Consider the following 13,831-nt stretch of genomic DNA (forward strand, 5'->3'; position numbering starts at 1 on the left):
TATAAGGGTTTTCCGTGTGAATTGTTTAAATCAAATGTTTCCTATATTCATAATGTTTCTAAGAAAATTTTAATCACAAAAAAAATATGAGTTCTACCTGTTCTGGACATGGCTGCGAGGGTTTATCTTGGCGTCGTATGATTAATGATCAACAGAAAGTCACCAGGGACATCTTTCTACTTTAACAATGCCACCAAAAACTTTTGTAATGTCACTGTGTGACAGTTAAGTTGAGTACTATTTTTTATGTGACTACAAATGGTATTTTGGTACGTCTATTTTTAAAACATTTATGATTTTTTTTAACTCTTACTTAAAATATTAATAATAACATAACACATAGCTAATAAAATAACATAATTCATATACAAATAGATGTTGTATAAATATAAATATTCTTAAGTATTTTAGAGGTCGCTGTGTGTATGTTTGTACAACCGACCGGTCACTGTTTGTTTTGCCTCCACCAAACTACTCAGAACGAACGAATCTTGAGTAAGCATTTGAAACTCAAGAAGACGACTTAGAAAATCTTACCTAAGCTTTGATTGTGACGAAAAAATTTTACTAAATATTACAATTTTCTCCAGTTTCATCACTTGTAGTTTTGAAGGAATCTTTTGTTTTTTCATGAATTAAGTAAGGGACTCGCCCTCTAAGATTATACAATAGAAGTTAACTTAATAAAAAAAAAATTAATTAGTAGGGGAACCTACCTGACCTTCGGCATTAAGAATGTTATTACAGTTCAAATACATTCATAAACAAAGAAAAACTGTCAGTATTGTGAGGGACATAAAACCACACACTAGTCATGCGATACTTTTGACCACAGACCACGAAGTTTTAAAATACAAGTACCTACGCACCGCTACTACAAGCTTAATGGCTTTAAAAACTGGATTAAGTAGCAGAGAAATGCTAAATCGCCGATAAGAATACGTCTTGTCATCCCACGCTGGTATAAAGGATAAAATCTCCAATTTCCAATATAAACTTTAAGATAACAGCCTAAGGCGTACAATTGAATGACAGCGATGTGAATAGAGATTAAGGCAGTTAAATACAGTTGAATTTTCAATTATTTGAAAGTGCACATATGGTGGGTATAGCAGTGGAAACAATAACTGTTAAGATTGTATAGGTAGTTTAAATAATATTTAACAATAAACATATAAAAATATGAATTAAACATTAATAATTAAATATTAAATTTATTTATGAATAAATAAATATTATATGCAGCTATGATAAGTCTATACAATGAACATTAAGTGGCACAAAATGATCAATTAGAACGAAATGTAAGATTAGCGAATGTCTTTCCATTTAAAGATAAAAGTAACAAGACAGGTTCATGAACACCTTCTGTTTTAAAGATTACCGATGTATGATTAATTGTAGCGATCGTATCAAAGTATTTTAATTGAAAATTAATGTTTTCTTAACATTTAATGCATATGATGCATTGTCTCGATTACTTTCCGCTTAAAATTACGAATTATAAATTTAATTCGTTTTATTGTCGGTTTTAATAATATATATAATGAGATTATTTAAGATTATTAAGTCGAACAAATTAAACATGTAATGAACATAGCAACAAATGTACTATTAAGTTCCGATATTATTTCATGACTGTGTATCAATATCACGCGATAAATCTTTGCTATGGTCAGGACAAAAAAAAATCTGCAATGACACGCAAACGTCTGGCGTATAATTTAAATAATTCGTCTACCTGGTCTTATAGCATACTATTCTAGGATAATTAGATAGCGGCGATAACAGCGTTTAGGAACTAGTTTGCCTAAAGACTTATTGCTAGCAACATATAACTTCATATAAATAAAACATACTGCTTTAAACACATTGAAAGCAATATATTTTTAAAAGTTAAGCTTCTGAAATCGTTTAAAATTTACCAAAGGCGCTGAGATTGTGTAACAACGAACGTTCGAAAAGAACTTTCAAACGGCAACAGCACTGTGAAATCAACGAATGCTAACACAACGATGGCTAATTATTTTACAGCCTTGGTCACGATTATCTCAGACGCATGTTATCTGCTGTATATCTTTTAAAACGTATACGCTAATCAATACTGTAAACATCGAAAAGTACGCTTAAACGATTAGTTTAATTAAAAGATATAGTAACGAATGTTTAAGCTATTGCAATTAAAATATAAAATATATAATTATCGACTATAAATAAAATTAAATCTGACATTCATAAAAACAAAACTATGTATTTTGTTTCACAATAATGAATAATTCAAAAGATCGAAATGAGCTTGCGTGAAAATCTTCAAATTATTTGATTTCGAAAATTTTGAAGATTATTCGAATATCATGAATTCCAACCACCAATTTAGGATTTGTAAGGAAATAAGTTGCCACGTTATTATCGTATTGGACCAATATGATAATTTCTAAAGATATCCGTAGGCGAAATGTTCTTGGGACCGTCCACCTGCCCACTTTGATTTATTATGGATTCAGTATTAATTTGATATCCCTTTTACTGCAGCCCCTTGAGCGATTGGAACGAGCGAGTAGGTTTGCCGGCCTCCATTATATGTGGTCCTGGACGAGACGTAATTGCATACACGCTAAGATAAACTGCTTTTTTTTGCATTTGCTTATGATCCGAAAGAATAAACATTTGAACTAAGATTAGTGTTTGGAATCTTATCTTTAATATTTTCGATGTATTTTTCATTTCTTATCATTCAGTTAATTTATTTCTATTAATGATGTCTCTTAGACTTTTCTTAGTTTAATTAAGACTTATTAATTTATCATATCTTCTTATAGTTTATAATAAAAGGAAATGTTTTAAATTAGATAAGAATCACTTTAAATACGTAATACATTATTATAAATATTTTTATAATATAGAATATTCCAGAAACCCTGCTTTGAAAGAACGCTTCTTATAAGATACATCCAGAACCTGTTTTTCATAGGAAATTACTCAGGTTGCAAGCAAATTAATGTTCTTGCATCCCTGCTTTAGATACCTATATTAAATTGAACTACGTACATATATCTATATCTGTTTTTAAACCAGATTCTAGAACTTGTTTCAATGGTAATATTAGATAAAACGTTGAAAGAGTATTATTCTCTTCTTTTTCAAATTTATTATTTTTACTGCCTGGTAATGGATTTCACGTCTTAATCAAAAATATTTAATTAAAAAAAAGCGTTAGTTAAGTCTTTGTCTTGAAAGAGATTCATAAAGGCCATCGCATTTTTAATTTATTTTATCGCGAGCTTCATTGCATTTTTAAAGCGTTTTATAATATAGTTTCAATATAAAAAATTCTGGACAAAATTCTGATGATACGTCTTTTGCTGATCGGCGTCAGATAAAAATACTGTTTCCACTTATTTATTTACGTAAGGCCAGTTAGTTATCTCATTTCGTATTCACGATGTGTTTAAAAATTTCGTATCAATAATGATATAATGACTATGAATATTTTGGACGGAAAAATATTCTCGTCAAGATCTGTATTCGGCGGTTCAAAGGCGGTACAGTATTTTGTTTTGAGTTTATTAATTACAATGTGTTGGATAATAGCCTGGTATTATGCAGTCCTCGATGCATCTCGATTATAAAGGGAAACGTGACAAAAAAACATGTCTGAATACAATGACGCACACAAAATTATTATTTTTTCAATAATTATGTCTGATGTCATTTTATTTTTATTAGTTATATCGTTTTATTTGATATACATTCATTTATAACGACATTTTAGTAGTTATAATGAAATACATTTTTTGTCATTGCTTTCAATTCGAATGGTGGATGTTTATAAAAACTAAATAGTTCAACGATTTAGTGAATTCTCTTTGTACCGTGCGAAAAAAACTTAAGAAAATGTTTTTATTTTATATATTGTAAAGAATTTTATGACGGTTAAGTTTCTTAAAATATAAATCGGTAAATCGAGTATATCTGATGAAAATACGAACTAACCGAATATAATTATATTTAGATTTTTATTTTGATTATATATTAATCTATTCAATTACACGCTTTATTATTCTACAGCCAGAAATAAAATTTGAGTTCGGTTCAATTATAAAAATATTTTTGTTAAGTATTATTTTATCAAAGATTTTTTATTTTTATATGTTGACTGTATTGTAATCCCGATTTCCATCACCGAGGTACCAATAGAAACCAATGAGTCATCAGATTCTGAACTAATTACAGAATAAGAGGAAAAAACGCATTACTCAAAGCGAGACGAATGCTTCAGACAAGCATTAAGATTTATCAAAAAATACTAAATCTAAGTTTCGTGTTTGTATCATTATATTATGAGAAAATGTTGTCAACAACCATTGATCACGTAAAAGCCTTCAATACTTAATTTTTCATAAATAAAATTTATAGTAATTAATTTATAAAATCAAACAATCAAATCAATTTGTTTTCTATCAAACGATGTTCTAAAGTTTTTAAGAGTAAATAAATGATTTTTTGAAATTATTACCATTTTGTAACGAAGAAAAATTAAAAAAGTAAAGAGAACTTCTGTTATTTGATATCTTTTGATAAAAATCCAGTTTTATAGCGAACAATAAAGTTTTTCATTCGCCCCAAAGCCCTCGATTTCGAACGCGCGGTCAATAATGTATATTTAAAACATTTTTCTTTTTCTCGATTTATTTCGATATCTGTTAATCGGATTAAAATTTTATAAATGTGAAGTCCGTTGTGAGACTAGCTCTAAACATTTTTTATAGGTTTAAATATTTTATTTCAACATACGCGATATCTCATAACAGTTAAAGTCATAAAATATGAGTTATATAATATGTAAAAAAATTCTAATCTTTAAAACAGTTTATTTTAATTGTGATGGAAGTTATGATTTATCTTCCTTCAAAATATTCTTGCCAATGTATCACAATCACATAAATAACAGCTTCTTATAAAAGTCCAATTATTTCTTACTTTTTATATCTCTGTGATTAAGTTTTTGTCGAAACTATAATCCTATTTTATAGCCAGCCAACTTAATAACAGTGTGAGAACGAATGAAATACAAATTAATAAAAAAAAAAAACTTATATTTTAAGTGTCTCTCTGTTAATATATGTAATTATCATACTGTATTGTTAACAAGTACAAAATCATTTTTATTTTTACTATCAATATAGACAATCTAAAATCAAGATACATTTCAAAGAAACTTTTACAACGATTAAGAAACTTATAAATATTTCAATTCCGAGTAGTAAAGCGGATGCGGGCACGCTCGGCTTAACATCTGCAACTTGACTTACACCGGCTGCTTGTTACGTGCATATAAAGTGAGCCTTTACTATGGCCGTCGTTGTAGAAAATTATAACGTTCATATATGTAGTTATATAAACGAACCTACAATTACGCAGCATGTAAGCATATTTTTTTTATTATGGTATTAATGCAATTTATAATATAGTAACAAAATTTTACTATACATCACACATCAACATCAAACTTATTACAATTCTTTTTTTGCTTAGGGGTTAAAAAGACTGTATGAAGTTTATTTTACGTTTCGATTTTATAATATTTATCTGTGAAAGCCAATGAGGCTAATAGTAATAGTTAAGTTAAAAATATGATTACTTTTCAAGGAGAAGAATTACTGATGAAATCATATATGTCAATAAAAAAAAGCCCAGAAAAAATAAAATATATTTACCTGTGGTCCCTCAAGTGATCTTGTCTTCTGAAAGCTTTTCCGCAGATATCACATGAATATGGTCGTTCATCCGTGTGCGTCCTTTCGTGGATAAGAAGGTTATAGGATTTTGTAAATTGGCGATTGCAGAATTTACAGATAAATTGTTTTTTCGGTCTTGAAGCCCTCCCAGGGGCTCTAAGCAATCGTCTATCAAGATGAGGGTGCATTTGATGGGGACCAGCCCCGGAAGGGAATAATCCGGCACCAGGAAAAGTGAAACTGTTAGCAGCAGTTGGAGAAGGTCCTGGAGCCCCGAGAAATGCTCCAGGAGGACCATAAATTGGAGGTTGTGATGATCCGTCCGATATCATACCATCTATTGACGAAGCTCTGTGGTGTGGAATAAGCATAGCTGCTGCAGCCTCACGCAAGGCCACTTCTTTGCGCTTTTCTACCATCATGGCCATAAGGTCAAAAGAATTTCTTTTAGCAAAATTGCCTGAAGTTCTATCAGGTGACCCCTTGGCTGGTTCACTTCTGTCTCTTTCTAACATTCTTTCCCTTTCTATCATTTCAGATGGTAGAAGCGAAGGATGCATTTCGTTTGGATACATAACAGGGTGCATGGCTCTTGTTGGCACAACAGGTACAAATGCAGAAGATTCGCGATGAGAAGGAGCAAGAAGGGTGCCTGTAGTTATTTGGCGATGATAAGGAGGAATAGGAGGGGAATCAAAGTTTCCATTTGCATTTCGACCACTTGATGATGGTCTCTGGGCTCGTTCAGCTGCACTTGCAAGAAATTGGTCATGTCTCGAGCGCAAAGGAGCGGTCACTGGACTATTTGTTGCTGGGCGAGGAGTGGAAGCCCTTGAAACTACCGTTCCGTTCTCAGACATTACGTTAGTAGATTCATCTGCAAAACGAAAAATAATTTAAAAAATGAAATGGCAAAATTATTAGTGAAACAATCGAATTGTTTATATATATAAGAAAATCTAATAAAGAATATAGTGAAGGTCCTTAGCACATAAATTAATAATAACAATGTCGGTCATTTTATGGAGTAAATAATAAAATTAACCTGTCATTCATTATTGATATAAAACAATGTAAACCATATGTTGTACTCGTAATATTGAGACGGTTTTAAATTGACAAATGAAAGCTAAGTCCGACAATTGTCTGTATTGCGTTCACTTAAGGATAAGTAAAAAAGCACAATTCTCTTGGACATAGCGGGCAGGTATTGAATATTTAGATTTATGGAGCGAGAATCATGTTTAATTAAGTAGCTCTATATAGTTCTTCAACTAATTAGCATGTGAAACAGATTACTTCCCACTGGAAACATACACGATTACATTTCACAATTTGTTTATGATTTTAGTACTTTGTTGTGATGTTATTTATAAAGTCATTGTGATAATGTATCACAAAAGTATTTTAAAGACATGATACTCGACAGATGTGAGTTTCACATCTATTGAATACACACATATTTCTTTGAAATTAATTGCTCTGTATATTTTTTAACGATATTTTCTTAATTGCTTTGTACCATATTAACCTTTGAAAAAAACGTTCAATGTGAATTGCATTATACGTCAATGACAATTCCATATATATATGTATAAATGTTTGTTTTGTTTTATTTGTCATTATTTAAATTATCTCATGCATCATTCAGCAGTTTATTCTCAATAGCATAGTTTCTTAGCTTCTGGTGATATCACAAAATGTTAATGACAACCGGATTTTGATACTAAGCCGATATAAATGTCTATACTTGATAAGTTGCTTTAGATTACTCAGAATACCAGTTATTTATAAGGAATTTGATTCTCCGATAAATAATAATTAGTTAAGTAATAAATTGTCCTGTCACATTTTAATGGCTTTTATTACTTTTAATTTTAATGTCATAGTGAAATTTCCGTTTAGATTTATTAATTATTACATTTTGAATATGGAATACTACTTTTCAAAAAAACTAAAACATTTTTTATTAAAAATAGTGCACAAAAAAGGTGAACAGAAGGAAGGAAAATAGTTGTAATATTCTATTGTGAGTAGCTAAGAATTGTCTATAAATGTTAGCACAGTAGTTGGATGAAGATATATATGCTATAAAAGAAAAATATCATCGAGATTGTTCTATTTTTAGATTAACGATTATTCTGATGGTAACCAACTGTATAACTCGCAGCACAATAAAATGTCTATACATAATTTAATGGCTTGACGAAAACATCTTGTAAAGTTTTCATAGGATTTCCTGCCTTAAAGGATAACTGTTTTAAAATTAACAGATGCATATCAATCAAATGTAAGAATTAAAGTTGATAAAGTAGAAAATATGCGATTGTTCACCGTCTCGAGTTCCATTACATTGACACAAAAAAGTTTATGGCCCCACGAACGTGGAAAAAAAATGAATCTTAGAATCAATTTATTCAAGCGGGATCGAAAAAGAAGGCAAGCGCCGGGCCCGCATTTCACTGTTGCCCGCTCTACCGTAAGAGCCTTCTGATTTTTGTCCCTCTCACTCCTCGACAGTTTAGTGTTCTGTTTCACTCACACTAAGGTTATGCCTGATCGAGTTTCTACCATCTTACTTGCTCCGAAGCTGTAAAACTACTTTTATCATCTGTTTAGTTTTGAGAATTCAAAGATATGAATATGTATTAACGTACTGTAGTAACTGACTTTAATACGTAATGCTTGTTATTTTAATAATTTACATATTTCGTTTAAACTATTAAGCTACCTGAAACCAACAGCAGAGAAAATTATTACGACGTCAAAATTAAATAGAAAATTGTAAATTGTATGTTGGATATTACAATTATCCAATGCAATTAACCTTTTTTTTTAATCCACCATTTGTGGGCAGGTGTAAGAAAATAATTATTGTTGCGCTATAGGCTATTGTAAAGTTAATAAGTTTAATCCTGAAATAGTTAGACCTCTCAACTTATAAGCGGATATTCTTTGTAAAAAAATATAAGCACTCCCATTATAGGTGTCTGACACTTCTAGCCTAGCAATAAAAATTAAAGTAAACTATTGTTAAGATAATTAGTTCTGAGTTGGCTAAACGATTAAATTATCAATAGTCTAGACAATTTAGACCGATTGATTTTAATAAATATAAATTATCACATGTGCGACTGAACAACAAGTAATAAAGAAGAGAAAAACGAAAGAGAGAAATAAATGAAAAGAAACGTAAACGTAGCAGAGAAATCCTAAAATTATATGTATTATTGAACTTCAGTCTGTATACTTACATATTTATATAACACAATGTATTTAACAAAGCACATGTATATTTTATTCGAATTAATTAAGGTTTAAGCTGTTTTGTTTGCTTTTCATGATAATTTCTATCAGCGAGGCAGCCTGCCCGATCTTAAGGCATTAAATCAATGGTACATGGCTTAGGTTTTAGTTCGTTAATCCCTTAGGTAGAGCGAGGTTACTGACCAGCTCATGTTTATATTATATTAATGCTCTGTGGTAAGATTTAGTTTATTCTATATTAAGATTTGGTACTAGAAATAGAAATGTAGACTGTATTAAACTTCGACTTGGAGTTAATTTTGAAAATAAAATATCTATATGAAGTCAATAAAATGTTTAATAGGTGGATAACACATTGTGGGGCAGTGTTATTAATTTTTGTCCTATTCTTTTTTTCAATAAACTTAAAAGTTCCTTACATTTTTTTTTAACTTTGGAAAAAGTGCATTGCTGCCTACATCCCTCAGCCAGCCCTGATGACGGGAGCTATGTGGAGCTCCCGGCAAGCATGCTAAATCTGCATGCCAGCCGATTACCTTACATATTATCCTGGAAGTCTACACGATTCAATTCTTTTGATTTAAAGATTTTTTTTTATGTAAATAAATAAATTACAGGTGAAAACAATAAGAATTAGACTGCAAATAAAAAACGTATTGAAACATCTTCATTGAAACAAATAAATTATTTTGAAACACGTGATTTAAAATAATGACTACAAATTTCAATAGTATATAGCGTCGGTAAACATCAAAAGGATTTCAAAAATTTCATGGAAATTTAACAACGAATGTAGGGCTAGTGATATCACGGTTATCAAATCAAACAATCTGTGATGTAAAACTTTAAATTAATATATTGGCAACAATTATGTTTATTGTTACAAAGGGGGAACTCTTTTTCGTTGCCGCAAGGATTCTGTTGTAATGATAAGCATTATGGATGTATGATAAGATTGGTTTATCAGTAGATGCCACAGATTAACTACTATTTGTTAGAAATTAATACTCTACCGTGTATTTCCTAAGTTAAATGTATTATTTTTATTGTAAAATGGCAGAAATTATAAAAGAGACACTTTGGTTAACCTTTATCAACTTCAATACTTTGTTATCTATATGTGCTCTTTTATTAATATAAATAAAAAAACAGTTTACTTGGAAATAGATTGATTTGAAGTACAGTAAGTCATTGTATATTTTATGTTCGGTATTAATAAATCCAGGCATAATTCTGCTTTGACTTTAAACCCTAACAACACTTTGGTTCGACTTTGTAAGCCTATTTTAACTCTGCTAATGTAATACTAGAATCCAGTAAATACAACAACGCAATAATATATTCGAATAAATATTTGCGAAGAGATTGGTATTGAATGTCATATAATTTCTATTTACCTCTAATTATATAATAAAACGTGATAACAATGAAAACATCAAATACATAATGGAATCGTATTTAACAATGTTCTTTTTTGTATGAAATTTAATTATATAATTAAATGTACAAGTTTTTGACGCTTTTTACTTCTAAATTTTCTAATTCAGTGGAATTGTTTTAGTTTGCTTCAAATTTATCTTTGATGTAAACCAGTTTACAATAAAATTGTATGCTTAGTTAAAAATATATGCCATGTTATTCTTAATTTCTGTCATTAAGTGTTTATTTGCATAAATAAATAGTTTAATGGAGACGTTTATAAAATATAATTAGTTCATCAAATATAAATAATTATTCTTAATAAGCTACTGAACATTAAAGTTAATAGTACATAATTCTAATGAAATCTTTGTGTGGTTCTCGCTAGAAAAAAACCATAATAAACATTTTAATAGCTCACATCCGTACACATGACCATGATAAATAAAACAGGTAGCGTAAAACGCACCCCGACTACCCAATTTATTCAACATCCGTCGTATTAAATTACATTTTGTATAAAAAATCGAACTCACAAGGCGACGAATCGTCCGATCGATCCAACGATGCGACCAACCCTCCAGTAGTCAGGTAGTCGCCCACAAAGTTTACAAATTCAGGGTCCTTACGGAACAATGGTAGATCATTGCAATTTTTTGTCACATTTCACAGTCTAACCACATTTGGCGTTAACAGGTGAATAGGAGATTAGTGGACGCGCACACAACAATAGACACTGTAAACCATAAACAGTTATTATGAAAGTTATTGCCGTCACGCTTTACATCGATTCACTAGATTGAACACACATATTATAAGTTTTTTTTAACACTGTAATCCACTGATAAAGTTTACAAAGATTCACACTTGCTTCAGATTAGTTACTTTGAGCGCGAAGGCTGCGTGTGCGCAGACGTCGCGCGACTGGTGGGAGACGAACGCGTACTACTGTCAGAGGCAGTAGCGCTCCTGTAGCACCCCCCCTACCCCTCGACCCCCTCGCCGCTCGCTAAAGCCTTTCATACCGTTTTTACTTTGGAAGTAATAAAAAAGGGAAGGATATCTTTGGCTTGTTTATTTTTCATGTTAGTAGCTTATAAGTTGTGTAAATTAACGCCGCCCTCAAATGTTTGGTTCGACAATCGTGAATTTCGTGGGTTCTTGCTAATTAATATAAGAATTTATTCACACACAATGGTAAGTTTATTCATCAGAAATTCGAAAAGAATTCTCATTGATACTTTTCATATCAAATTTATTCAAATAAAAAGTCCGTGCATTTCAATACTTTATTACAACATATTTCATTAGCCATCAAAGTCACATATATTTCAAAAAAAAAAAAAAAAATAATCACCAAATAAATGTATGGAATCTAAATCTATATTTATATAAACTATATAATATATAGCAATAACCTTATATTTCAACGCAATTCTTCATATATTTTCTGTTAACGGTTATAAAGATGAGTAAGATCACTTTCAAAATAAAGGGACATATCATGAACACATTACAATAATATTTCTGTTCTCAACTGTTTTTATTTTTACATTATGATAATGCAGTGAAACTTTTTCACCTCTTCCATATACATTGTGAATTTATTATATTCATGATCTAAACACATATAATATCATTAATACATTTACTAATTTAAATATACTATAAGCATTTAACAAAATCTTTATTAGTCTTTTTTTTATTTATAGATATATTTGAGCTTTTACACAATTTATGTACATATTTTTATTGAATACATATTTTCTTAATATATCAATTTTAATGCACAATTTTAAGTCACTATTATGGACCACAATCTAATGGAGAAATCACTCCAAACAATTATATTCCGCCTTCACGGCTCTACGCTAAATATTTTAAATGAATCTTTCTATAAATATTATAGATACTTACTTAAAGTAATATTAAATATACAATTTAAATACGAATTTGAAATAAATAAATAGTTTATTTTTGTAACAATAATTTTAATGTTCTGTAACACTTTTTGGGACGTAATACTTATATATGTTATATATTAACTTTCTTTTAATACTGCTGTAAGTAGTACGTGGCACGTTCGTTTAGCAGGATTTTGCACTCTTAACCGAATCAATGACATATATATTTTTTTTATTCTCTTTAATCTTCGAAGTCAATGTTATCAACAAAGATTGAAAACGTTGTGACTGACTTGATTTTTTATGTACACTTTACGAAAAAAAAAATCAAATTGTATGAAATGGTAGAGAGCACACCGAGGACTATGGATTGGTTTTATGATAGCGGATTCAATCATTTGTCAATTCTTCAATTATCAACATTTTACACATTTAAATGAAACTAATATATTTTCGGTAATACTACCCGGATTTTATTATTTTAAAACTACATAATCCCGAAGTTTCGGTCACTTTTCAGCAACCGTGATCACGGGCAGACGAGATGTTGTTTTAAATATTCCACGAAAAGGCATTTATTTATCAAAATGTCTGCGATTATTACAAATGTGTCTTACTTAATAATCATATTCACGCTTTGATGGATGTTGTTTTTAATATTGATGGCTCTCGAAATTTTTTTATTAAATAACCAGCGATATTAAACTAAATCCTTATTTATTACTCTGTTTGTTATTTACGAAATCAAATTTAGAAATTAAACAACGAAAATTTATGTAATAATCTTAAAATGTTAATTTAAATTTTTTTAAATAACATTTTCTGTGTAACCGTAATTTTATTTTTCCATAATAATCCGATCCAGTCACTACCTCCTCTTTTTTAAGGAAAGGATGGATTAAATGTTAAAATCCTATTAGGTACGGTTTTGTTATTCCTTGGGATACAACTCTAGGATTCACATTATTCTATTGAGGACGTATTTTAACAGTTTTTTTTTTTTGTTACGCACACAACAAATATTTTATAACGATATTGTTTTTGTTAAATTTACTAATTTCGTAACACATACTACTTATTTTACACGAGAACATTAACATTTAACATTTGATTTTACATTAACTAAAATGTATACATTCAATTTCATCGCTCGTATGATTTAAACTCTATCTATTTTAAATTACACATGTTCCTAAATCTACGTTCATTTTTATTAATATATTGAACTCATTTCAATACATTCATGTTATGGAACGTCTTCTACATTTTTTCCTCTATCACCTACAAAATATCTACGTCTTTTATCTTATTATAGTAATGATAATAAACATTTAATATCCGGATATTTTTAGTATATATTTTATAATATCATCTCAAAAATTTTCTTATAATTTTATCATTTCGTTCGACTCTTGACTTCAATGTCATTTTATTTAGTCTTAGTTTGTTCAGTCAAGTTTTACAAGTAGCCTATAATAGCTTGACCTTAAAATGTTCAAAACA

The 13,831-nt window shown here is 29.7% G+C and overlaps 1 protein-coding gene across 1 annotated transcript in view; it reads right to left on the reverse strand.

Annotated features, from left to right (window-relative positions):
* Positions 1 to 11,373, reverse strand: part of LOC116771409 (protein bowel) — a 22,826-nt gene extending 11,453 nt beyond the window's left edge. The window contains exons 1-2 of the mRNA XM_032663258.2: positions 10,961 to 11,373; positions 5,718 to 6,615 (exon numbers count right to left, since the gene is read on the reverse strand). Of these exons, the coding sequence (XP_032519149.2) occupies positions 5,718 to 6,598 (881 nt within the window). The 5' untranslated portion in view covers positions 6,599 to 6,615; positions 10,961 to 11,373. The remainder of the gene's footprint in view (positions 1 to 5,717; positions 6,616 to 10,960) is intronic.
* Positions 11,374 to 13,831: the final 2,458 nt, after the last annotated feature.

This window comes from Danaus plexippus, chromosome 17, assembly GCF_018135715.1.
Source record: "Danaus plexippus chromosome 17, MEX_DaPlex, whole genome shotgun sequence".
Classification (NCBI taxonomy): domain Eukaryota; kingdom Metazoa; phylum Arthropoda; class Insecta; order Lepidoptera; family Nymphalidae; genus Danaus; species Danaus plexippus.